The sequence below is a fragment of the Camponotus vicinus genome, unplaced genomic scaffold, assembly GCF_025532165.1.
Source record: "Camponotus vicinus isolate PSW18456_S1 unplaced genomic scaffold, iyCamVici1.0 SCAF_11, whole genome shotgun sequence".
Taxonomy (NCBI): Eukaryota; Metazoa; Arthropoda; class Insecta; order Hymenoptera; family Formicidae; genus Camponotus; species Camponotus vicinus.
In genome coordinates, this window is record NW_028141947.1 from 12,452,226 (window position 1) to 12,462,314 (window position 10,089).

Consider the following 10,089-nt stretch of genomic DNA (forward strand, 5'->3'; position numbering starts at 1 on the left):
TTATATGCGATACACAGTATTTTCCTGTTCATCTAATAATTTAATGATATTTAAATAAAGTTATATAGCTGATTTTTTTAAACATTTTATTTACATATTTAATTTTATATATATATATATATATATATATATATATATATATATATATATATATACATATATACACATATATATAAGGATATATTTAACTAGAAATTAATTACAGTTCTAATCTACAGTTCTAAAATCTAGCATATAACTTATATGTAAATATAATTATTATATTGTGTATGTGTATGCACATTATACGTATATAATATAAAACTTACAAAGTTAAAATACATTATAAATTATGTCACATATAATTGAATGGGAGAAAAAAAATCACATATGTTTCTTTTCCAAGTTCTCTTCATCAAATAAGGCATTCTTCAGTCTTTCTTCCAATGATGTATTCTCTAGTTGTTGTATTTGCAAGCGATTTTCTATCTCTTTAGACACAGAGTGTATTTCTATGACTCGAGCTTTGGTACTTTCACAAAATTCTGCTAATGAACCAAATTTCTCATCTAGTACATTATCATGCAAATCGTTTGCCGATTTATTGAGTTTCTTCCTTTTTACCGTCGGTTCACTTGATATGCTATTATCATCAATATTTAATTCATGCGACAGAAATTTTGTTAGTACATTAGATTTAAACCACCATGGTAACGTTTGGAAATGTTTAATGTGATTTCTATTATAAATGACTATTTGATCTTCTCTTAGAAGACGTATTTTTTCTTTAATCATATATAATAGTACGTGTACAAAATTAGATAGCTGCAAACTTCCCGAAGTGAGATATGAATTACTTAATATATCAAAAAATATAATGTTACAATTTGAATCAGATAGTACTTGTCTACAATACTTTGTAATATATCGTCGTAAGTCTTGTATATCTGTTATTGGCCATGGGGCACTGAAATAAGAAAATAAATATACAAATATTAAAATATTAAAAGAGACAATCCAATGATTTTTAATGTATATGTAGATGTATTAATTAATATTACAACATAGATTGTATACTCACTTCCATGATGGTAATATAAAACTATTCATTGTAGTCTCTAGTTTTGCTCTATATTCATCTTGTTTCCAAGATTCGTCGAAATATTCATAACTGCATGGCATTATATTATTATTTTTAAGGAACTTTTTTAACTCGGGTGCGAAATTTGTATATAACATAGATTCTGGGTCTAAAACTATATCTATCAAATGATTTACAGCCTCGTTGTGCAAATCAATTATAAAATTGGGATTTGTTAATGCATTTGACAATTGTTTATTAAACATAGCATCACCCAATATCCTGTATATAAATAATAATAATTAGATAATAATGAAATACATGCACACAATACATATTATATATACAGAGTGTTTACTTAAATTTTGTAGAAAATAATCTCTGATTTTCGAAATATTGTTATTCAAAATTCCAAATAAAGAGAATATTTAAACAATTTTTTTGATAATAATTTTTAGTAATAATTTTCTAAGTTTTTTTATTGTTACATTTTATTGTATACATTTTCTAATGCTTTCAATCCAGGGAATAGATACTCTATATATATAACATGAAATATAAAAAAAATTGAGAAAAAAGGAATATTACCTTAACCATAACTCTTCTGACAAATAATTGTTGTACATATTAGACAAATAATCCATTTCCAATGGATTTGGTGGCGATTTGTTCATTGTCAACCATAAAATTACACTTTGTATCAAATTTAAAATAACTTTTGTAGATAGATCTTTCTTGTACATAATCGTATATTCCAGTATGTAACCAGATTCCAAGAAAGATTCCAAGACAGAGACAATATCCTCATTCTGAATTTTCAAATTTCCATCACCCAAGATTATAAAAGCGAGCGGCATAGGCATCAGCTTGTGTCTTGATAATACCGTTTTTGTTAAACGTTTAGCAACAAATTCATAATTTTCCGAAGCATCAGCAATAAATAGAAGCGCATCAGTACCGATTAAGTTATGCTCACTGATAAAACCTTCGAGGTGTCTTATGCATACATGTAAAGTTTCATAGGGATTTGGTCGATAAACTTTTAGAATAGGATCCATTGTAAAATCTTCAGGATATAAGTACTCATTTATCACTTTCTTATAATGCCATAAGATCGTTCTATTGCTCAAGTCCGGCCAGGAGATCACCAATTTCCAAAATATATTAGTCAAAGGACTAATATCCAATAATCGTAAATTCTCTTTAATACCAGCATACACGATAACTTCGATTGGCGCAAGAGTTTCCGTACTGATTGTGTCTTCCAATTGACGTTGTTTCTCGTGCATATTTTGTATCACTACTTCCTGTTCCTTGGAATACAGCATTTTTGCATTTTCCTCCACAGATTGCTTCTGCAACCAGACCGGTGTGCTTTCTAATGCTTCTCTCTGTCGTTTCTTTTTCAATACATACTGTTTCCAAACATTGAAACATTTGACAATTACTCGATTTTTAATTCTTGATAACATGGCTTGTAACTTCTGCTGATTTTTAATTTCTGCAGTTAATATTGCATCACACATTTCATAAATAACTTCGCCAGTCATATCAAAGAGAATTTTCTCGCTCAATGTATCATACATTTTTATCCTTTCAATGTTCTCTTTTGCAATGGTAGAGCAAAATTCGTGCGCGATTTCCTCATATAAGCTGTTGTAAATTTCTTCCGATTGCTCTTTGATTTGTTGCATTTTTCTCGCATACTCCAACTTTTCCAGTTTTACTTTCTCAGCTTCCAACATTTGTACATCTTGGATCTTCTGTTCTTCCTTAAAAGTTTGTACCTCTATTATCTTATTCCCATCACTTGCATTTGTTGAAATTGGTGTGAGAAAATAATTATTAGTGAAAACCGAAGACGTAATATTTTTAGTAAAAATATTTTCTGATCTTATCCCTTCTGAAGTAATTTTTTGATTTATAGCTGTTGCAAAAGACACAGCAGGTTCTACATTACGCGATATTTCCAATTGCTTTGAAAATGTGGTAGAATTGTTTGTAAACGTATTATTATTACTAAAAATATTGCTAACAAAAATTTCAGACTGTTTATTTTCAGTCTTAGTGTTTTCTTGATGCATTATGCCGGTTACCACATTTTCATTATTAGATTGTTTATCGAAAGCTATTTTTATTTGTGCAGTTGATTCACATGAAGATTGAGATTTATACTCAAATATATTTGATATTTTTGGTTTAATTTCACTGGATGCGTTTGATGTCATTTGGAAAACATTCGATATGATTGATTCGGAAGCCGATATAAAGTTAGATGTACTTGATACGTTATTCGTACTAGCTGACGGTTTTTTAATTTGCATAGGATGAACGTCCTTTATGGCTTTCGGATTTTTGTCTCGGATTAATGGCATCTTTTTCGTTTTTCTCTCCGTGAATTCATATGAATGTTCATATTCGTGTTCTATAGAAGAGGTATCAGTATTTTGATCCGTGGCGTTGATAGATTCAGGCATCAAATATCCGTGTGCGTCAAAACTATCATGCGGTTTATGGTTCTTGTAAGTCTTTTCTGGCATTTTTCCACCAGCAATACATTGTCCAATACTGAAATTTAAATCGAGTCTCTTAGATTCTATTAGATTATAGGCTCTACCCTGTTGTATACTCGCTGCGGGCATACTAAAGTTCTGACGATTTAAGAGAACGTACAACTCGTCATTCGATAAGTTCAGACCTATTCGTTCGCAGAAATATTTAACTTCATTCTCATTTTCGAAGCCGAGGATATCTATTAATTCGTACAACGGAAAAGCTGTCGAAGTACTTCTACAATACGCCTTCAACATTATCGAAAAAGCTTTCAATCTAACTTGATTGAAATATCTTAATAAGATACAAGCGTTCAAGTAAGTCGTCTCTCGAACGAGCTTAAAAAATTTGTAATAATTATTCGAATCCAGTGCAAAGTATATTTTGATTGCAAATTGAATTTCTGGTGAATTTTGCACAGATTTTGGTAATTGTTGCAGATCATATAGAAAATTACCATTGTTTAAATTTAATAAAGCAATGTATGCTCTGAATTCTGATTCGTTTTCACAAGTGATACCTTTTACTCTTAAATCGTCATACATATATTTCAAGGTCTGCAGACATTTCGTTAAATTTTCCGTATTGATTTTCATGTCAAATACAGATGCGTCTTCTGCGCAAAGTCTCTCTGAACAAACTATGTGAAATCTAGCACATTGCTCGATCAATTCCATGCTTTCTATGCAACATAGTTCTTGTTGTGTAATATCCTTTCTAATCCCTCTTGTTCTATCCCATAAAAAATGATACCATTCTGCCAGATTTGTGTTTTCTTGCTCACAGAGATCCATTATCTCGTGAAGCAAGTAGCTCATAGTCATTTTCAACGATTTCACTGGCCTTAATTCATGGGGCATCGGTTCCTCTTGATCCGCGGAAGATCTTGAATATTGTTTTATAGCTGTCATGTGATTTATTTTGTATTCATTTCCCTCTAGCTGTTCATATGACGCGATTTGTCTCTGCGATTCGCGCATAAGACGTTCTTTTTCTGGACACATATCTGGGCAAGTTCCACTAGTTACTTTAGCTGTTGCAAGTGAAGCTGGTTTGACTCGTTTTAATCTCATGAGACGATCTCTAGCTTCTAAAATCTTGTATTTGTCTTCAGTTGTAAGAGCGACTTGATGTATGATATTTTGTAACTCTTCGATAGAAGTATTAGGTAAAGGTTTAATTATCTGACTTTCAGTATCAAGTTTTTCAACCTTTCCAGCAATTTTCTCAAGTTTGGTTGCTGTTTTCTCATGTGATAATACTGTTTTCCCTAAAGGTGCTCTGACTTTTAATGGAAATAATGTGCCTGTATTATCAGATACTTTAGAAATAATCTCCTTGTCAGAATGTAAATTATACTCTAAATTTGTCATGGCTTCTAATTCCGATTTAATCTCGTCGTCGGGCGCTTTAAGCAGATTTGTCACTATATTTTTATGTGGAATTTTCCTTTTAGCTGGCATTTTCTGCGATGATTCCAATTTTGTCCATTCTACATGGAACTTCTCACCCATGTAGTCGCTACTGCCATAATATGCAGCATTTGCCTCCTGTTTTGTTGTATAGACTACTATGATTGTGCATTTCCTTGGACGAATAGTTATTTTCACGATATTTCCAAATTTTATGAAATATTCTTTTGCTGCTGTTTTAGTCAGCAAAGTTTTTGGAACATTGGTACATGTTATTGAATTGTTTATATTAATTTTGGTATGTGATCTGGAATTCTTTTTCAACTGTTCAAATGCTCCTGTATCCTTAAGAGCACTAGTAAACACATTAAATGTGGGTTTATATGTGGATCTAGAAATTCTTGGTTTATATCTATTGAATTTATTGCCTTGTGGACTTGTATAACCTTTATCATATTGCAGTAATGTAGGTACAGCAAAGGTAAATACATTCTTCTGATTGGAATGAGTATCAGGACCATGATCCAATTCTACATCGAAATTAACAATTCTTGAAGGATGAGATATATTACTTGGTTTTGAAAATACAAAGCGATTAGACACCGTGCTCGCTTCGGAAATATCTTCTACATCCATTTGATCCATTTGGCTAAACATTTCACTTTATCTTAATTTTCTGCAACATATATAAATGTCATCAAATAAAATTATCTCTGTCAAGAAAAAAAATTGAGTATCTTAGAATTCAATTAAGTATATACCTTTAATATTTATTCATAACACGTATAGACAAACTGTTGAATATATATATCTCAAGATAATTATAATAAGTGTGCCTTTTTGTCTGTAATCAATTTAAAATAACTATCTGTATAATTAATTTAAACTTAGCAATTAAATCTATTTTTTTTTTAACAGAATATTATTTGTCACCTGGTAACATAACATATCCAGTTTGTTTTGCTCAGTATATAAAATCTACAACATAGACGTACTAAATACGTAGATGGACCTTTTTTTTTTTGCGCTAAGAGTGGTAGTACATTAAGGTCCATATTCTGAATCCTTTTTTATCGATAAAAGTGCCTCTAAAAGTGGCTTATAGCTAATCAGAAGACTTATAAGCCACTTTTAGAGGCACTTTTATCGATAAAAGAGGATTCAGGGTGCCTATTACGGTTCTTGAAGCGAGGTGAAAATTACAAAAGTGAACAGATTTACTAGATTTCGACAAATGAAATTGTAGATACTCTAGTAAATTTCCTTACTTTTGTTATTTTTACTTCGTTTCAAAAACCGTAATAGGCCCCCAGAATATGGACCTTATTGTATACGACGAAATTATCAGATTGGTTATTAGATAGAGAATTTCTAGGGTTCCGAACATTCCTTGCAACAACAGCCAATCAAAGCACTACAAATGAAATATCCCTAGATACGTCCGGAAATATTATCCGTGAAATAAAATAACCTTTTAATTATCAATCAAGATAAAAGAAGCAAAAATATTTTCGTCCTGATTGGTCAAGTGAATACTACTTGATTAATCAGTCAAAAATGTTACATATTTTTATATAATATTGTATTTATAATTATTTACATTTTTAGATTCTTTATATCTACAATATATAATATGCAAATTAACATATAAATTATTAGCACAGAAATTTCGTATAGCTCTTTAGTCTGTTTTGCTTATTTTACTATTTGAAAATAGGAGAGTCTCTTTGCAAATTTTATTTTCTTAATAATATATATTTATTGTTATAGTATATAATTATAGTTTTATTATATAGTATTATATAGGAAACTAGTTTCATTATATGGTTTTTATATTATGTAGTATATAATTATAGTTTAACGTTTGTGTGTATATATATATATATATATATATATATATATATATAATTAAATATTTTATATTATAAAATATATAAATAATAATGCAAAAAAATTAATATCATTTCAATATGTAATGTAAAGAATCTTATGTATATAAATGATTTCTTGTTTCTGACATTACAATTTAATAGGAAGAATTAATAAGAATTAATAGGAAAAAAGCCTTATTATCAAATTATACAATTTATTAAGTAACAGAAATATTGTTTTCAATATTACAATGATTCTTTAATTCATAAACTATTAGTAGATGAAACAAAAAAATTATTCAAAATATTGTAAGATATGCATCTATTTATCAATATATTTGATATCGGACATTAATTTTACATGCAAAAAATTATTTATATTCTCAAAAATTTTCCATTAAAATTCTTATACATAATTATTATCACTTACGAAAATGTAAATGAAGAAAGATAACAATTCCATTTTACTATCAATTAATATATAAATGTATTTGTATATTTATAAATTCTAATATATATATGTTCTAATGGAGTACTTTTAATATACATATATATGATGAATGTGAAAATATGTGCATATATATAATTTATATATGTATATTAGTTTAGTAAAATAAATATTGGAAGTATGGATTTAAACAATTATCTAAATAAATATTGAAATAATTATCACAATTTATCTTGCAGAGTACTTTTCTTATCTTTACCATACATAGCATCCAAAAATAAACCCGAGAATACTATAAATGTACTTAACCATTGTCTAGGTGAAAGATTATTGCCAAAAATTAATATAGAACCTAACACGGTGAAAAATTTCCTAGTAGTGGTTATAATCGAACATGGTAATGGACCAAAGTCAACCACTGTCAGAAATATGAAATATTGTCCAAATGCACCAGCTAGAGAAAATGTCGTTATATGCCATATAGTAAAGGGATACCGTTGCAGAAAATGAATGAAATCAAAGAGCTCTCCAGAAATAACAATAACTATGCCACTAAAAATAACAGACCAAAGATTCATGTTAAGCATCATATGACCCGATTTCGACTTATATTCCACTCTCATTCGCTCCTGTATTGCACTTGTTAATCCATCCATTGTTAGCGATAGTAGCAACAATAATTCTCCAACTGACAGGTATGATTCTGACTGCTTCTTAGAGACAGTGCCATCTTTATACATAAATAACGCAACTCCAATGACAATCAAAAAAATAAATAAGTACTTTCTAACTGGATATATCTGTAAAGGAAAAATATGACATTTAGAGACAGCAGAAAATTTGATAAATATATGAGAAACTTTTGTATATCAAAAAAATTTCAAACGAACTCTTTTCCCTAACAGTACACCGAGTATCATCACAGGTATAGGCTTGCCAGCTTTGCCGATCACCTGTGTTGGATAACTGACAAATTGCAATGCCATGTTACTGCAGACCATAGCAAGTAGATATGTCAGAGCTGACAGGACATAGTACAATGTTGATGTACCATCCTCGCCCTGTTTCATCACTGTCAGTAGAATAAATTTGGCGAATACATAATTCACCAGGCATTGGACGAAAACCAATGCAAACATATATGTAAATTTCTCCCGGTTCTCCCTGTCGCCGTATTGCCCGCGCGTGATTTTTTCTTGCAACATACCGAAATAGAAATAACACACAAATATACCGGCCGCGCAGAAAAGCAGCTTGGAATGCTTATTAGTAACGGCCATTATATATTTCTTTTTTTATTTTTACGGATGTAATATCATGCAACTAAGCCGCTTTATCGCTCGATCCACGTGTGCGACGTCCTCGTTGTTTTGACGGCGCGAGCACACGACATTTAATTGTACGTGGCGGGCAACGATAGGGGGTAAGAAAGGCTAGGATGTTTATATCACATAATATATAAATTATATAGACCACAGATTTTTATGTCACAGAAACCTGCATAGTGTCCCTAGAAAATCTTCTAGGGACACTAACCTGTCACACAAAGATGTGTTACCGACGAGGTACTAAAGACGGCTGTGGATAAATTTTCACCGGGTGGGCTCGATGGATAATTAAAAAGAACAATGACATTACCAACAGCGTTTTCATCTTATCAAAAATAAAATGGCGAAATGGAGAAAACATTTTATCGTATTCTTACGAGTCTCCTTAGTGTGAAATAATAATAAATATTCATAATTAATGAAAATTTATGAAAATTGCGACATCAGAAATAAATGTAATTAAAAACAATCCACTCATTATTTTTTGAGAGCAATACATCTAACAGCAAAATATCTGACATTCGCTCAAGGGATATAAATATATACATATATATCTCGACAATTAACATATTTCGATAAAATATGTAATATAATGTATATCACGCCGATTTTTCTGAATCACTGACACTTATGACAAATAAAATTCTTTATATGTACAATAATAAAGAAACATATTTTACAAATATTCTAGTAAATCTTTAGGCTACATTACATCTATCGAAAAAAATATTATTACGAATATCTTTCGTGTGTTCCGAAAATTATATATTAAAGTAATTTTATATATATAAATATTATATTATATTATATCGATTTTATATACTTCACAATAAATTGATATAAATTGACACAGATTAATCTTTGATATTTATCAGTTTTTTTTAAATAATTAAGAATTTAATTTTAACGCATGTATAGAAATCCTTAAATTAATCATAAATTAATTCTTCTGAAAGATCTATAAAGCATTAAGATATTCGAGAAAGACTTTGCAAAATATTTCATACACATAAATATTTCTTCCTTTATAAAAAAATATAAAAGAGATTCAAATGTCCTATTCTAATTTAATGAACGTTTTTTATATTATTTTACTATAATTTTCATAATATTACAATATAATATTTTAATGCTCTATATAATATAATGTACTAAATTATAAAGTATAATATAATTATAAAATATTATTATTAACGGCTTTTACTGCAGGTTAACTGCAAGTTGTGTTTTTTAATTTTTAATCACTATGCCTTTCTGTCCAACATATTCTCTTCGTCAAGTCTTTGGATTATTAGTCAATGGCTTTTGTTACATTTCTCTGTCCCAAGATCATAAGTACTTGTCGCGCTTAATTCTTTCTTCCTGTGGAGTCCATTGGAATCTGTGATCCATTTGTCCTCAGGCATTCTTCAAAGAT

General features: G+C 29.5%; 2 protein-coding genes across 3 annotated transcripts; both read right to left on the reverse strand.

Moving 5' to 3' along the window:
• Window positions 1-188: 188 nt before the first annotated feature.
• Xmas (RRM_XMAS2 and SAC3_GANP domain-containing protein xmas) lies at window positions 189-6,094 on the reverse strand. Of its 2 annotated transcripts, none has more exons than XM_083081717.1 (5): window positions 5,959-6,094; window positions 5,787-5,869; window positions 1,649-5,701; window positions 1,061-1,342; window positions 189-946 (listed from the first exon to the last, which is right to left on the reverse strand). In XM_083081717.1, exons 3-5 carry the CDS (start codon window positions 5,680-5,682, stop codon window positions 364-366), a joined length of 4,899 nt encoding a protein of 1,632 aa, XP_082937843.1. In that variant the 5' UTR covers window positions 5,683-5,701; window positions 5,787-5,869; window positions 5,959-6,094; the 3' UTR covers window positions 189-363. The 2 variants fall into 2 exon arrangements, with proteins under 2 accessions (XP_082937843.1, XP_082937842.1); XM_083081716.1 differs by having other exon boundaries at window positions 5,787-5,889; window positions 5,959-6,091.
• A 1,465-nt stretch (window positions 6,095-7,559) lies between these two features.
• Meigo (Solute carrier family 35 member B1 homolog meigo) lies at window positions 7,560-8,859 on the reverse strand. The gene is made up of 2 exons (XM_083082274.1): window positions 8,235-8,859; window positions 7,560-8,144 (listed from the first exon to the last, which is right to left on the reverse strand). Exons 1-2 carry the CDS (start codon window positions 8,622-8,624, stop codon window positions 7,566-7,568), a joined length of 969 nt encoding a protein of 322 aa, XP_082938400.1. The 5' UTR covers window positions 8,625-8,859; the 3' UTR covers window positions 7,560-7,565.
• Between the last annotated feature and the right edge of the window lie 1,230 nt (window positions 8,860-10,089).